Consider the following 16,897-nt stretch of genomic DNA (forward strand, 5'->3'; position numbering starts at 1 on the left):
ACTTTCTGAGGGAGGCCAGTCCAATGTCACAGAGCTCTTACCCTCAGAAAGTTATTCCCAATGTTTAGTCAGAATCTCATTTCTTGTAACTTGAAGCTATGCGTTGAGTCCTACCCTCTTCCATGTGGCAGCCCTTGAGATTTTTGAATGGCTGTCATGCCTTGTTTCAGTCTCCTCTTGTCCAGGCCAAACATACTCAGCTCCTTCAACTGTTCACCATAATGCTTGGTTTCTAGGCCATTTATCATCTTGGCCACCCTCCTCTGCACACTTTCCAGTCAATATCCCTCTCAAATTGTGGTGCTGAGATCTGGATGCAGGACTCCAGGTGTGGACCAAGGCAGAACAGGACAGTTGCTTCCCCTGATCTGGATACTAGACTTCTGTTGATGCAGTATAGAATAGCATTGGCATTTTTTGCTGCTGTGTCACACTGTTGACTCATGTTAAGCTACTAAGACTCCTTGATCCTTTTCACACATACTACTGGTAAATCAGGCCCCCCCATTTTCTGTCTGTTCATCTGCCTAAGTGCAGAACTTTAAATTTGTCCCCATTGAAATTCATTTTGTTAGTTTGGGCCCTAGTCTGGGTAGGCAGCTGCAGGAGGCGCATCAGACATAACAGGGCCCCCACCCCATCCATTTCCTTTGTGGCGCCCTGTTTGGTGATGCTTGCGTGTCTTAGGGCTCACTCACACTTAGCTTTTGCTTGGCATTTCTGAGCACAGATCTGCGCTTTAAAGCGCCATGTCCAAGTGCTATTTTGTTTTGTTTTTTGTCCCAACTAATCTGCTCTTTACTGGAACAAACAGAATTGGAGCAAACAGAAATTCAGCCATTTGCTTCAATTAAGCAGTAAAGAGTGGACTTTTGCAGGGAAAGCACAGGGAAGAAGAAGAAGAAGGGCATACCTGTGCATAGAAATGTGGCACAAAAGGATGAGCCTTTGGTGGAGCAAGTCCTTGGGCTGGAAACTCCTTCCTCCTGCCTAGGGACAGGCCGTGAAGCATTTCTGTCTCCACGAGTTGCTCTCTGTCTGTCAGGCGAGAGGGCCTGGGGTGACTGGCCCTGTGCCAGGCTGAGTCTCTAACTGCGCTCCCTTGGGACTGGGCAGTGAGCAGGAACGGCCCTTTGGCCGTGAATGATTAACTGCCCTTGTCCCTCCACCGCTGCCAGTTCTGGTGGCTTTGGTCTCCCAGAGTGGCAGCAAGATGCTGCTTTTCCAAGTGGAATGCCCTGCATGCCCCGTGCCTGGATTGGTCCCCAAGGAAAGAAGCCAGGGGTGGAGCTGGATGTGAAGAGGCCTCTCCTTTCTGTGAAGTGCTCCTGGGGTTGGGGGGTAGTCTGCCTTGGTCCTGCCCTCAGTACCCATTCGGGATGTGGTGCCTGCTTCCAATCCCTGTGTGTTCCAGCGACAGGATTCAGCTGTGGAGAGTAGCATGCAGTGGCTTAACACAAAGTGGTTCTGCGTGAGGCTGGGTTGATGCTTCTGGATGATAGGGACAAGTGGGGTGCCACAGTGTCCTGGGCCTGTTGATATTCAACATCTTTATAAGTGACTGGGATGAAGGAATTGAGGGGATGCCAGCAGTACACGTGAAAGGACTGGGGGATCTTATTAGGTCACTAGTTTAACATGAGTCAGCAGGGTGATGCAGCAGCAAGCAAAGCTAATACTATTCTAGGCTACATCAACAGGAGTATAGTGTCCAGATCAAGGGATCTTTGAAAGATGGGGCAAGCTTGTTTTCTCCTACTCTGGAGGGAAGAACCCGAACCACTGGCTTCAAGTTACAAGAAAGGGGATTCTGAGAAAACACCAGGAAGAACTTTCTGACAGTAAGAGCTCTTTGACAGGGGAAGAGACTCTCTTGGAAGGTGGGGGACTCTCCATCCTTGGAGGTGTTTAAGCAGAGGCTGGATGGGTTGGACTAGATGCAGTGCTGTAGCTAGCCGCTCGGGGTGCCCGATGCGGCACATGTGTCCTGCAGCCGTGGGCGGAGTGAGCTGCCCATGGGGATGGGGCAAGCGAAGGCAGGGCGTGCTGCTTGGAGCCTCTCCGCAGCCTCCCCCTCAGCTGTAGGACGGCTGAGGTGGTAGGCAGACGCAAGCCCTGTGCTGCTCGAAAAAGTGGTGCAGAGCTTGCAGGCAGTCCGCCCGCCGCCTCCCCCTCAGGAGAGACACGTGGCTCAGGCACTCTGCAGACCCCATGGTGTGGCACCCAGTGCCCCCACCTCACCTAGCTACCAGTGGCGTAGGAAGGGGGGTGCAGTGGGGGTGGGAGTTGTTTTTTTCAAAAAGTGTCATGAGCCCACTTCATGAGCCCACTTTTAAAATTTTATTTTAAAAACACATATTTTTGCCATTTTGTCACCCCGCCCAGTGATGACACCCAGGTCGTCCCACCCCCCTTCCTACGCCACTGACTAGATGACTCTTGGGGTACCTTTGAATCCTATACAGTGGTACCTCTGGATACGAACGGGATCCATTCCGGATCCCCGTTCGCATCCTGAAGTGAATGTAACCTGTGCCTGCATGTTTGCGCGTGCACGGGTTGCGATTCACTGCTTCTGTGCATGCGCGTGATGTCATTTTGACCATCTGCGCATGCGCGAGCAGCGAAACCTGGAAGTAACATGTTCCATTACTTCTGGGTCGCCGAGGAGCACAACCCGAAAGCGCTCAACCTGAAGCATATTAAACCCTAGGTATGACTGTAGTTCTACAATTCTGTGATTCTGACTCTTGGGTAGCATCCCATTGGCACCTCAGTTGTTTGCTCCAAGGTCAGCTTCTTTCTCCCATGGAGCATGAAAGCAGACCCTTAAGAACATAAGTTGAGATAGGCTCCAAGATCAGGCCAAGGGGAGGTCATGCAGCCCAGCATCCTGTTCTCACAGTGGCCAGCTGGATGCTTCTTTTGGGAGGTCTTGCACGCAGGACTCATGTAAGATTGCTGAGCCAAGGTGTTACCAAACACCAGGCATCAAAGCTGGATTTCCTAAATATCTCTGGGATTGTCCGCACTTCTGGCTTGTCTTGTGGTGTTTTCATCACTCCTCTCATTTCTCTGGGAAAAGCCACTCTTTAGGACCAGCTTGGACCATACATCAATCCAGTGAAAACCCAAATTGTCATTTGCTCTGACTGAGCGCTTGAGAGCAGTTTCCCCCAGGGCTGTGGATGAGCCCCTGTTCCTTCCTTCCTGTTTAAATGGTGGTAGCAAAGGTCCTTATCTCAAGGGCTGCTGTGGTGCATTTGGAAAAAGGCACGGCTCACATCTGGCAAAGTCTCAGGTCTTCTGGAGTTGACCCATGTTCCCTTTCCCTCCCAGCGCCCCACCCCCTCTGATGCATTCCAAATGTTGTGCATTTTCCTGAAGAGGGTTTCATTTGCCACAAAGCTGGTGCAAATGTGAATAGTTTAACTGCATTCTGTGTGCATCTGGGAAATGCTGTGTGAGGATGGGCCGGTGGGCCAAGAGACCCAGGATTATCATTTTTTCTTGGGGGGCAGGTTGCCCGATTTATTTCCTTGGTGCAAAGTGAGCCCGTCCCTGAGCTGATGGGTCAAAGAATCATAGGATTGTCATCTACTCAAACTCCCAGCAATGTGGGAATCCTAACTGCAGCATCCATGATGACAGATGGCCACCCAACCTCTGCTTAGAAACCTCCAAGGAAGGAGAGGCCACCACTTTCTGAGGTAGTTGTTCCACTGTCAAACAGCTCTTAGCATTGGAAAGTTCTTCCTGATGTTCAGTAGGAATCTCCTGTCTTGTAACTTGAATCCATTGGTTCAGGTCTTCCCCTCTGGAGCAGAAGAAAACAGGTCAGGCCAGGATGCCAAGGCTGGGGAAGCACCTTCTTTTTGGCTCCCTGGCAAAGTCGCCCACAGTCCAAGCACAGGAACAGGGGCTTCTTTGTGCCATAGTGAACTGCCAGCACACACCCTTCTCTCTGCATGCTCTGAGCATTGGATCTGCCTTTTCCTCTCCCTGCTCTCTTCTGGGCATTGTAGCTGGCCAGTTAGGACCGGCCCGCCATACAACAAAGTTAGGTGACTGCCTCAGGTGGCAGGATCCATAGGACCCTGTGGTCAATCTTTCTTCCCCCTCCCTTTTCCTGATGCTGATCTTCCCTCATTGGTTCTTCCCTGGTGGGAAGGGGGACACCATTTTGGGGTCTGCCCCAGGCCAGCCAAACATCCAGACATAGCCCCAGACTCTGGCTATCCTGCCTAGCAAATGCTGGTTTCTCCTCCTCTTCTCACCTTTGGCCAGCTGTGACCCAAAGACCTGCTCTGTGCATGCTCTGAAGTCCTTTGCATTTAACACTAGCCCTGCAGGGAGTTGTGGCTGTGCTGCTCTTCCCTCCCATCTCCAGCCTCAAGGATATGTTGCAAAGGGCTCATCCAGACTTCCTATTTTGCTGTGTTTCTAGGAACAGGTTCATGCTTTAAAACACTGTGTCCAGGCACTTATTTTTTATCACTTTCCCCACGAAAACCCCACTCTTTAATGCTGAATTGCAGCAAACAGCAATTCAAGCTTCCAGCAGATTGCTCTTTGCTCCGATTCATCAGTAAGGAGCTAGTTTTTGTTGGGAAATCATTGTGGTGAAAGGAAAGAAAAGTGCTCAAACGTTGACTGGGAAAGTGTGGATTTGTGCATGTAGTGCGTGGGGCAAAAGGTAAGCATGCAGAGGGAGAGGCGTGAAGCATGGATGGAGCTGAGTATCCATCTTGATTTGTCACTTCCCTACAATATCCTAGAGTAGACCAGCCTTCCCCAACCTAGGACTGCAGCTCATCAGCACATGCCAGCGATGGCTGGGGCTGGTGGGAGTTGTAGTCCAAACACCTGGAAGGCCCCTGGATGGGGAGGCTGTGAAAGAGGGTCAGTCTGTGCCGCTGCCTCCAAGGGCACTCTCTGGAGTGAAAGGCAGCAGCTGCCAAGAAGGGGCATGGTCCAGAATGTGGGGAGGAGGCGGAGGCAGCCTTTCCTCCCACAGCATGGTGTCTGTGGGCTTCATCCAGCTGCAAGCCAGCAGCTGTTTCCTGGGGGGGGGGACATCTGTTGTCATATTCTGGGTTTGCAGCAAAGTGTGGAATAGCAGGAATACGGCAGCAGAAGCTGTACAATGGCGCCCAATGGTCAGAGGCAGCGGTGCTTCCAAATGCCAGTTGCGAGAGGCTGCAGAGGGGAGAGTTGCTCTCATGCTCAGGTCCTGCTGGCAGGTTTCCCACTGGGGCATCTGGCTGGCCGCTGTGAGAACAGGAGGCTGGACTGGATGGGTTCCCTTGGGCCTGATCCAGCAGGCTTGTGGATGCCTTCCGCCTTCCTGGAAGAGGCTTGTTAGCAGCACCCTGGTCGGGTTATGGCCTTCCTCCCCACCGTGACCTGAAAAGGCCTAGACAGAGCCGACTCAGCCATGAGGCAAGGTGAGGCAACTGCCTTCGGCAGCAGGATCCACCATGGTAGAAGATGTCAATCTTTCTCCCTTGTTCCTGATGTAAATCTCCCCTTACCCCTTCTTGCCTGGTAGGGAGGGGGTGCTATTTTGGAGTCTGCCTCAGGTGCCAAAATCTCTGGGGCTAGCCCTGGGGTCCAGGGCATGCCTCCCTTGATGTCTGCAACACTTTGAAACCAGTGTTGAATGATGTAAATTAAATGTGTTCATGTCTGGGGAATTTATTTAAGATTTGAGGGATGGGAGGTCCTGGACACAGGGTGCAGCCATCTATGTCTGCCGGTAGGGATCTGTTGGCTGAGAGCCCACTGTGTCTCACGCCCTTTCCCCTCGGCATAGCTGTCTGATGGGTAAAGGAGCTGCCTTCTCCCCCTGCCTTGGATGCTTGTCTGGCTTTGGGCAGAGATGTCAACAGATGCCGTCTTCTCCCACTGTTGCTGAGGGTTGCTCTGTCTCTCTCTGTCTCTCCTGCCTGGCTTTGAACGTGACTTGCTGCTGGCCAACTCATTGTTATCTCATTGCAATCCATCACTCCTCCATGGATAAGAATGCAGGAAGAGCTGTGATGGATCAGGTCAACGTGGGCCTGTCTAGCCCAACATCCTGTTCTCACAGTAGCCAGCCAAATACTTCTCCTGGGAGGCCGCCAACCAGGGTCTGAGCGCAACAGCAACTCTCCACACTTGCAAATCACAGAAACTGGCAATGGGTGTAGAGCAGAGCCATTGTGGTTAGCTGGCAGCCATCCCTACTTGTTTTGGGAGTGAAACCCACAATTTAACTATGCACTGTGCTTTCTATTGCCTGGCCTGTATTCTGTGGCTTTTGGTAGAAGTGGAGCCCTCTTTCGTCCGAAGGTTCTTCTTTGATTAATAATCCCCTTCTCTGTTGGCACTGGAGATAGGTAAAGGTAAAAGGTAAAGGATCCCTGGACAGTAGACATAGTCAAACTTGACTCTGGGGTGCAACGCTCATCTCGCATTTCAGGCTGAGGGAGCCAGCCTTTGTCCACAGACAGTTTTCCGGGTCATGTGGCCAGCATGACCAAACCGCTTCTGGCGCAATGGGACACTGTGATGGAAGCCAGAGTGCATGGAAATGCCATTTACCTTCCTGCCACAGCAGTATCTATTTATCTACTTGCACTGGTAGACTGGTAGACTTTCAAAGTGTTAGGCTGGCAGGAGCTGGGACAGAGCAACTGGGGCTCACCTTTGTTAAGCGGATTCGAACTGCCAACCTTCCGATCGGCAAGCCCAAGAGGCTTGGTAGTTTAGACCACAGCACTACCAGTGTCCCATCCTATCCCCTACAGTGGAATGGGCTTCCTTGGGAGATTGTGGACTGTCCTTCCTTGGAGGTTTTTAAGCAGAGGTTGGATGGCCATCCGTCGGGGATGCTTTAGCTGAGATTCCTGCATTGCAGGGGGCTGGGCCCCTTGGGGTCTCTTCCAACTCAACAGTTCTATGATTCTATGATCCTGTTTTTACCCCATGCTTTGTAGAGACAGGCCCATGCTTCGAAGTGCTGTGTCTGAGTTCCAAGCGGTTTTTCTTATGTCCAGGCACTTTCCCTCCAATAACTCATTCTTTCACACTGAATCAGGACAAATGGGTTTTCTGCAGATTGCCGCTTTCTCCAATTCAGTTGCGAGGTGTGTTCTCGCCTGCTTGGACAGGCAATTCTAAAGCCCAGACCTGTGCCAAGAAGTATGGCATAAAATGAAGTCTGGATGAGCCCTTTTAGCCACAGGGCCTTGCACTGTCCCTGTGCATGTTGAGTGTCTTGTGATGTTCTGGCGCAATGGGACACTTTGGTTGTTGCCATGGAGAGAAGCCTTAATTGCCATGCAAAGGACCACATACTCTCTTTCTGATTGGCGGTGGAGCAGAGCGGGCCCCAAGGCCACCACAAGGCTGCCCATGAGACTTTTGAAGGACCTGCCTGTTTCTGCAGAGGAGGATGAAAGGTGTTGGCTTTTCTTTGGCCAGAAGTTGGGTTTGGCTGGAGCTGTGCCAGACACAGTGGCAATGTTTGTTGCATGCCAGGCTGGAGAATGGCGCAAAGGGGTGTGTGTGTGTGTGTGACACAAACGTTCCACCTCCAGGGAGCATATCTGCACCTTGGCTCACTTTTAAATTTTTATTATGTTTCTGTCCCACCTTCTTTCCTACAAAAAGCTCCAGGTTGTGTCCGTGGTTCTCCTCTTTCCCGTTTTATCCTCACAACTACCCTGTGAGGTAGGCAAGGCTGAGAGAAGACAAAAGTAGGTCTGAGACCACCTGGTGAGCTTCATGGCTGAGCAGGAACTAGAAACCCTGGACTCTTAGGTCTTAGTTCAGCACTCTAACTGCTATAACACTCTGGCTCTCATTTGCCCAGCATAGGAAGTACTGGGATGCCCACTTCTGGGGTGTGGGCGCTCCCTGAACTTTGAGTGAGCCTTCCACAGCTGCATAGGAATGGAAGAAGAAGAAGAGCCTTGCTGCAGGATCAGGCCCAAGGGCCCCATCTAGTCTGGCATCCTGTTCTCACAGAGGCCACGCAGGTGCCCCAATGGGAAGCGAGCAAGAAAGACCAAATGGCAACAGCACTCTGCCCACCTGCAATTCCCAGCAGCTCTTACTCAGAGGCATTGCCATCATGGCTAGTAGCTGCCGATAGCCCTTCATTAATTTGCCAAGTCCTTTTGTGAAGCCGCCTACAGAAGTGAGTTCCGTAGTTTATGTTGCAGCCCAGAAACCAGCCATTGTGGGAGAGCTTCCAGGGCCTCTGGGACACAGCTGGGAATGATCCGCCTGGCTGAGGCAGGCTTGGCCAGAGCTTAAAAGAGCCGCCACTGCCACATCCTGAGCCTTCTGCAGTCCAGGCTGGCTGTTCCTCTCCTCCTCCTCCTCTATTGCAGCTGCTTCTGGGCTCTTGAGGAGCTCCAGCTGGGAGCTGAGGAAAGAGCACAGGCATGCAGGAGGTGCAGTGTCAAGGACACACTGCCTATCTGTCTTCCCCATATGTACTTTATTCCCCAAATAAAGGAAGGTACAGCATCCGGAGAGCGCTGTGTTTTCTTTTTCGGTTCCAGTGGCCTTCGTGGAGAATGTGCTGGTCATAGAATAATAGAATCTTAGAGTTGGAAGGGACGCCAAGGCTCATCGATTCCAACCCCCTGTAAGGCAGGAAACTCAGCTAAAGCATCCAGGACAGATGGCCATCCAACCTCTGCTTAAAAACCTCCAAGGAAGGACAGTCCACAACCTTCTGAGTGAATATTTTCCACTGTCACAGTGCTCTTACTCTCAGAAAGTTCTTCTTGATGTGGAAAGGTGGAATCTCCTTCCTTGTAACCTGAAGACATGGGCTTGGCTCCTCCATGTACTCCTTGGAGAAAAAGTTGGGATATGAATGCAGTAAATAAGCTCTCCCTTTTACCTGGTTAAGAAAGCTGGAGGGAGCAGCCAGGTGGAGAAGTCAATCACAAACCAGGCATCCAGAATTCTCCACCTGCTTGCAGTTGGATCCACACCAGTCACAAAACACACTTGGTACCTGACGAATTTTTAACACTGGGTCCTCCCCTCCAGAGTAGGAGAAAAGATGATTGCTCCCTCCTCCATGTGACAGCCCTTAAGATATTTGAGGATGGTTATCATATCTCCTCCCAGTCTCATCTTATCCGGGCTAAACACACCCAGCTCCTTCAACTGTTCCTCATAAGGCTTGGTTTCCAGACCCCTGATCATCTTGGTTGCCCTCCTCTGTGTGGTCTGACCAAGGCAGAATAGAGCGGGATTATTACTTCTCTTGAGTTCTGCTAATGCAACCTAGAATTGCATTAGCTTTTTGTCTTTTGTTTTTTGCTGCTTCATCTTATTGTTGACTTGTGCTAGATCCTTTTCACCTGTACTGCTGGCAAGCCAAGTGCCCGTCATTTTATATTTGTGCAGCTGGTTACTCCTGGTTGTGTGCCTAATTGTGCTCCTGAGGTAGGGGAGAGCAGTCTGGCAGCAGTGGGGGGGGGCAGATGGAAATGCCTCCCTGTTTCCCTCCACACCCTGCTGCACCTCTGCTCCCAGTCACTGAGAAACAGATCCCTTTGAGGCCAGTTGCACTGTCGCAGTGGGACAGGAAAAGCCCCAGCAGGGCTGGCAGTAATGCAGTGGCGGGAGGTGTATCTGCCACGCAAGGCTTCGCCTTGTCTCATGGATGGGCTGCCCCAGCTTTTTCTGGGAGGGCGTGGATTCCTGTTGCTGTTTGCCTGGGAAGGGGATCTGTTTGCATGGCTCTTGAGGGCCTTGCCTGCCTCTTCACATCATGTCCTGAAACTTTCCTCTTGGAGATGTGAGACTTCTGTTAGCCAACTGGACACAGAGTAGGGAGAGTGTGCCCTGTCCTTGCAGGCTAGGAACTTTTTCTGGCCTTTATTTGCAGAGCTGGTTTTCCCAGCTACCGGGGCTTGCTTCAAAATGTGGAACAGTAACCCAGCAGCTAAACGGGATTTCATATCCGTTTCCCCTCCCACTCCTCCTCTCAAACAAAGCTCTTACAGTCTCGGAAGGCAGAGCAGAAGCCGCCTGGTTAAGAAACAGTCATCAGTTCCAGTCTAAATTCTTGCAAAAAGGATAGGTGGTGGACCCCACCCTAAAAAAAAGGTCAACATGTCTAGCTGAGTATGCCATTAAAAGTATTTGGCGTTTCTATTTTAAAAATAAAATTGAGAAGACCAGCACACATTGGCTGAAAGCAGTTTGTTTCTTTTATTCTAGATGATTCTAGAATGAGATGCCCTCCAGATCTTCTGAATTTGAATGCATTCAGATGGGTAGAACAGCTTCCAGGGGGCTAGGGTTCTGAGACCTCCAGGCCTGACCTGAAGTCTCCGGGTTTGCCTGGTGGCAGGTGGAAATAGAAAACCCCTGTGAGCTCCTTCAGGAAGACTTGATGCAACCAAGAACAGTATTACTTTTTGATGCAGCAGCTAAAAAGGCAAATGCTCTTCTAGGCTGTATCAACAGAAGTCTAGTGTCCAGGTCAAGGGAAGCAATAGTACCACTCTATTCTGCCTTGGTCAGACCCCACCTGGAATACTGTGTCCAGTTCTGGGTGCCACAATTTAAGAGAGATATTCACAAGCTGGAATGTGTGCAGAGGAAGGTGACCAAGCTGTTCAAGGGTCTGGAAACCAACCAAACCTTATGAGGAGGGCGGTTGGGATGTTTGGCTGAAGAAGAGGAGAGATATGAGAGCCATATTCAGATATCTAAATGGTTGTCACTTCTGTTGATGCAGCCTAGAATAGCATTAGCTTTTTTGCTGCATCCTCTGAGCTGTTCATGGACAAGGTATGCCTTCCCTTAAGGCAGTGGTGGAGAGCTTTTGTGGGGCTCCATCTTCAATCAGACCCATCCACTGTGGTCAGCGGTCAAAGGTGATGGGAGTGGTAGCTCTGGCTTAGGGAGTCGATCCATTCTGTGCCTTAGTGGTTAAGTATTAACATCCTGTGCTGGCATCCTTTCCTGATTTGCTTAGGAACTGAGGTGGGGCTGTCCTGCCATTTCTAGCTCCTGAGGTTTGGGGTTTTCAAAAAGGGACCTCACATACATACCAATTTGCAACAAACTCTCCATCTTGTGTTTGTTTCTGGATCCTGCCACCTGAGGCAGCCACCTCACCTTGGGACTCTCATTTCTGCCAGATCCCTGAGGGAGCCCAGCGGGCACAGAAGAAGGCCAGCAGAGAAAGGGCGGTGGCTTCTCCCCCATGCCTTGCCCACTGCACTGTGCAAGGAGAAAGAGAAGCGCTTGCCTTGGGTAGTGGCCCTCTCTACAGAGAACAGGGCTTGAGAGGAGCAGCCCTGTAGCCGGATCAGGCCCAAAGGCTCATCTGTGTAGCTGGATCAGGCTCAAAGGCCCGCTTCTGTCAACCGGCATCCTGTTCTCATGGTGGCTAACCAGGTGCCTCTTCTGGGAATGCCACGAGGAGGTCCTGAGCTCCACAGCAGACCTCTCCCCACTTGTGATTCCCAGCAATTCTGAGGCATTTACTGCTTTCAACAGCCATCGTGTTCGCCTTATTGCTGGAGGGAGACCACAGCCTGGAAGCACAGGGCAGCCCCTCTCCTCCCCGCAGGTGGAGACTCCTAAGAGGAGCTTGGCTCTTCTTTTCTCAAAGTGCCTCCATCCCTGCAATGGACTAGGCCACCTGCCCAAACCTGCACATTGGCAGCTAGAACAAAGTGCAGTGGGCTCTGTGCTTTGTTTGGGGGAGAGTGTGATGGCATCCCAGCCCCCCCTCGCCACTTATGCATGCCTGCAGCCTGCCACCCACTCCCTCCACCATTATCCCTGGTGCAGGCTGCCAGGCACGGCCTTGGCGTGGACAGAGCCCTTCGCCGGCCGCTGTGCAAGGGCTCTGTGGGTTCTGGACCGTCCTGCTGGCATTTGAGCAGCACAAAGGGCCCTTGTCTCATCCAGGGAAACAGCTGGGGGAGCTCCCTGCAGTTGCTCTTGGGCTCATGTGACTCTGGCAGGGAAGGGCAGCCCAGCCCCTCTGTCCCAGCTTGGCCCTGGAGCTTCTCCTGGGCAGAACTGCCTGGCTTGGGGGTCTTTGGTCCAGAGGAGGTGAGAGAGCGCACCATGGCAGGAGGACAGGCTGGCTATGGGGGTCTCTCTTAGTTCTGCAGCCGGCCAGCCTTCCCCAGGACGCCTCTTTCACACCCGTTAGCATCCTGCTCCCTTGCTGGGGCTTTGAGGGTGAGTGGAAGCAGGGAGGCAAGTGGAGGGAAGAGGGCAAAGTCAGGTGAGTTGAAGTGCAAATGGTGGGGTGATGCTTGTGGGGGTCAATGGGTGTGTTGCTCTCCCTGGCTGTAAGATGGGACTGCTGCAGGGCTTCTTGGTGGCGGCCTGTTTTTAGGAATGAAGAGGACCCTGTGGCTGTGGGGAACTTAGCAAAGAGGGGCAACACTGTATGAATGCTTTGCCCCAAATGGAAGGGTTTGGGGCCCTGCTGCCGTCTGCGTGGGTGTAGATGCCAGTGTCTGCACTGTTTGAAGAAAGGGCTGAGCAGACAGCTGCAAGGATTGTGACTTGTTGCTTGTTGCTCTCAGGGCCAGCCCAGTGATTTCACCACTTGAGGCAAACCCCAAAATGGTGCCCTCTCCTCTGCCCCAGGGAAGAGGGGTGAGCGAAGATCTGCATCAGGAACAAAGGGGAACTATAAATCGACATTGGGACCCACTGCCTCTGTGGATCTTGCCACCCAAGGCAGTTGTGTCACATGGCCGGGCCGGCCCTGGTTGCCTTGCTACTTCGAATCCTCAAAACCTGTCCTCAAATTACTGTTTAAAGGAAGTGTTAGAAGATTGGGGGGAACGTTCTCTCTCTGTATAACCCTTCTAACTCTGCCTGGTGAAACAATTTTGCAGCTGGAATTTGCCCCAGCCTCATTTCTGAGGTTTGTGTGGCTCTTCACACATGTGCTTGGGCTAAAGGGAAGGACTTATTCCTCGCACAGTGAGCCCTTTGGGGAAGCTGGCCCAGTTTGGTGTGTGTGAATTGCCTGACCAGCCCCTGTGGCAAGTGCCCAGGAGGCTGGATCCCAGCTAGGCTTTATCATGCACTGGTTGGACGAAGAGGAACGGTGCAGGGAACCAGCTGGGGAACCCCCAAGGGAGGGAGGCTCAGAGCCAGGGGATTGGTGGTGGGATGAAAATGAGCAGTCAGAGGGAGAAACCTGGGAGGAGGAGGTCTTGGAAGCTGAAGAGGGGGCTTAGAGAGTAGGGAGTGTCTGTAGCAGAGACAAGTCCAGAAGCTGAAGCAGGAGGGAGGGAGGGAGGGAGGGAGGAGAGAGGCCAAGAAGAAGAGGTGAGTCAGACTGGTGAAGAGTCACAAGTGTTTTCTCCTCCTGCTGTGACAAGCTCCCCTCCCCCTGGTCTCCCAGAACCAGGAAAGGCATGAAGAGGGTGGAGAAGTCAGCTTCACACAGGCGCAGACACAGTCTCAGATTGCTTGGGGGAAACCCTGGAAAGGAGGGGACTTAGGCAGCTTTGGGGAGGCGGGAACCTTCAGTCTCAGCAACTGCTTCATGGAGGCAAGACCTGTTAGAGATGAGTTGCTGTGCTCATTAGGCCTGGCATTCCTGTGCAGATCTTGTTTTTGCTAGTAAAGAGTTATTTCCAACTTGCACAGTGTCATTTACTGCTGGCTCGCTCCAGGCAGGCTTGCACATTTGAATCAGCTCCCAAGTGGGAATAATTAGGCAGAAATAAGCAGTTGTACAAATATAAGATGGGGGACACCAGGCTTGCCAGTAGTACACATGAAAAGGATCTAGGGGGTCTTTGTGGACCAAATGCTTAACGTGGGTCAAAAGTGTGATGCAGCAGCAACAGAAGCTAATGCTATTCTTGTGTCCAGATCAAGGGAAGTCATAGTGCTATTCTATTCTGCCTTGGCCAGACCACACCTGGCATACTGTGTTTCCAATTCTGGGCAACACAATTTAAGAAGGATATTGACAAGCTGGAAGGTGTGCAGAGGAGGGAAACCAAAATGATCATGGGTCAGGAAACCAAGCCTTATAAGGAACAGTTGGGTATGTTTAGCCTGAAAGAAAGAGGAGATTGAGAGGAGATATGATAGCCATCTTCAAATATCTCAAGGGTTGTCACATGGAAGATGGAACTAGCTTGTTTTCTCCTGCTCTGGAGGACTTGAAACAATGGCTTCAAGCCAAAGAAAGGAGATTCCAACTAAACATTGGGAAGAATGTTCTGATGGCAAGAGCTGTTTGACAGTGGAATGGACTCCTTCAGGAGGTAGTGGACACTCCTTAACCGGAGGTTTTTAAGCAGAGGTTGAATGGCATCTGCCAGGGAGGATTGTGTTGAGATTCCTTTCCCTCACAATCCCTTCCAAGTCTAGGAGTCTCGGGTTTTATGACTTACTTCTTGCACTGCGAACCGTTCTGGGTAGCCCCTGAGACAAGCGTCTGGGAGTCTGTATCCCAGCTGGGCTTGCAGCTTTGAATCAGCCCCTGCCTGCCTGCACTGATGCTCACGGCCGTGTCTCTTCACAGGTAGAGGATGGCGGAAAGGCCTCCTTGTCGCAGAATATGTGTCTTGGGGACGAGCTGGTGAACATCAACGGGACGCCCTTGTATGGTTCTCGGCAGGAGGCCCTCATCCTCATCAAGGGCTCCTACCGCACCCTCAAGATGATCCTCCGGAGGTGAGAGCTTCGTGGGTCTCCCTTTGGCCTCACATTCTGTTGCCCTTCTCCTCTTCCTCCCTTGTTAAAGTTGAGTAGAGATTCCTGCCTTGCAGGGAGTTGGACTAGATGATCCTCGGGGTCCCTTCTAACCGTGATTCCATTAGAAGACCTGCAGGTGCTGATGGTGCTCCTTGGGGGGGGGGGGGCTTGAGAAATGCGCACCCGAAGAGGCTAGTTGACAGGGATCCTTATCCGATTTGGTGCTTCCTTGTCAGATGTGGGGCTCCTTTGACCAACTTGCTGCTGCCCTCCAGTGGCAGGAATTAGAACCTGCGCCTCTTATTTGCAGCCAGCCTAGCGACAGACAAACAACAGGGTGCATGACAGGGCGCCTTGTTTCTTAGGGCTCATCCAGACTTTTGTGCAGCGTTTCTAAGCTCCCTGTCCAAGTTCTTGGAGGTTTTCTGCTACAGTGCTTTCCCCCTGAAAACTCGCTGTTTGTGGCTGAATCAGAGCAAATGCAATCAGCACAAAATCCAAATTGCAATTCTGCGTTAAAGAGCAGGTTTTTTTGGGGACAGTGGAGGGGCAGAAAAAGAAAAAAGAGCTCAGCATGAACTAGGAAAATGCGGACCTGTGCCAATAAAAACATTTCTTTGACTATGAAAATAAGTGTGGATGTGCCCTTAAAATCACACGCCCCTCTCTCACACCTGCTTCTGCAACTGGAGTTCCATCGGACTGGTCCAAAGCAGCCTAGATTTCATTCCCTCCATCCCCCATCAAACACCAACAATTTTTTTAGGAGTTGTAATATTTTTACATAATGATTTAAGGAATCATTAAACCCTTGGGTTTCTTTTATGGGGCCAGCCAGGGCCGGCCCACCCGTGAGGCAAGGTGAGGCAACTGCCTCAGGCGGCAGGATCTACTGGAACAGCAAATCCCAATGTTGATCTTTCTTTCCCCTATTGTTCCTGATATAGATCTTCCTTTTCCCCATCTTCCCTCTCTCTTAACTAGTTTCAGAGGCGCATGTTTTTCTCTGTGAAAACCTATTTAACGCAGAAAGCAAGCTTGCTCCATCTTCCATGTGACAGCTCTTTAGAAATTCATAATCTTGGTGGCCCTCCTCCGCACACCTGCCAATATCCTTTTTAAACTCTGGTGTCAGACCTTGACACAGTATTAGTGTGCCAAAACTGGACACAGGACCCCAGGTATGCTCTGACCAAGGGAAAATAGAGTGGTCTTATGATCTGGACACTCGACTTCTGTTGATGCAGCCTAGAAGAGCATTAACCTTTTTGGCTGCCTGCCAATATCCTTTTCAAATTGTGGCCACTGGAACTGGACACAGGACTCCCGGTGTGGTCTGACCAAGGCAGAATAGAGCGGTATATCTTCCTCCCGAGGCTGATGACCTCACTTTTCCTGCCCTCTGTCACTACTGCTTCCTGCGTGGGGTGAGTGGAGGCAAAGGCAGGACAAAGAGGCCTGCAGCTGTTTCAGCCAGAGGAGTCCTGGGATTCCCCCTGCAGCCAGGCTAGAGTGGACTGTCTCATCTTGTGGGGCACAGTGGGGGGCAGGAGAGCTCCTCACCTCTAAGACAAAAGGATCCCCTCCTTCCCACCAGGGAATAAGGGGTGGGTGAAGAGCTAGCTCAGGAACAAGGAGGGAAGAAAGATCCACATCTTCTGTCCTTGCTATCTTGCCACCTGAGGCGGCCACCTCACCTTGCCTCAAAGTTGGGCCTGCCTGCATGAGGGCCTGATGGGCGGACAGATGTTTTCTTCCCCAAGCTGACCTTTTTCCTAGATTCCCATTGCTCCACAGAGCCAGGAAGCCCTTTTGCTGTTCCTTTGCATCATTTGGGGCCTCCAACATGACCACTGCCTGCTCCACGTGCTCCCTTATCTCCCTGGACATCACTTCCTCACCACTTCCTGGCTGGAAGGGGATGGGAATGGCGTCTGGCTTGGGGAGTGCAGGAGGGGGGCGGCGGCAGGAAACGCCTGCCCAGTAAGAAGCCCCTCCCTCTTGAGTAGGGATGGCTTGCATGTCCCGGCCCCTCAGCTGCTTATTCCCCACAGCTCCCAGCAGCGTGTGGGCTGGAGTCCTGGGGTGCTCCTTTGTCCTGCCGGACACTCGCACAGGTCTCCCCACTGCCCACGAACAGGTGAGTGTTCTGTGCCTGGGGTGCATGGGGCCATCCCAT

The 16,897-nt window shown here is 51.8% G+C and overlaps 2 protein-coding genes across 3 annotated transcripts in view; both read left to right on the forward strand.

Annotated features, from left to right (window-relative positions):
- The window catches only part of KLHL13 (kelch like family member 13), a 1,461,558-nt gene that overhangs the window by 20,290 nt on the left and 1,424,371 nt on the right, over positions 1 to 16,897 (forward strand). The gene's annotated exons all lie outside the window — the stretch shown is intronic.
- The window catches only part of SHROOM4 (shroom family member 4), a 37,328-nt gene that overhangs the window by 668 nt on the left and 19,763 nt on the right, over positions 1 to 16,897 (forward strand). Inside the window, exons 1-2 of one of the 2 annotated variants that reach the window (XM_083595340.1) lie at positions 12,007 to 12,222; positions 14,546 to 14,697. In XM_083595340.1, the coding sequence (XP_083451466.1) occupies positions 14,582 to 14,697 (116 nt within the window). In that variant the 5' untranslated portion in view covers positions 12,007 to 12,222; positions 14,546 to 14,581. Of the gene's footprint in view, positions 1 to 12,006; positions 12,223 to 14,545; positions 14,698 to 16,897 lie in introns of those variants that run through there. The other variant, XM_083595339.1, reaches the window with a different exon arrangement.

Source organism: Podarcis filfolensis (genome assembly GCF_964270895.1).
Source record: "Podarcis filfolensis genome assembly, chromosome: Z".
NCBI classification, from domain to species: Eukaryota; Metazoa; Chordata; class Lepidosauria; order Squamata; family Lacertidae; genus Podarcis; species Podarcis filfolensis.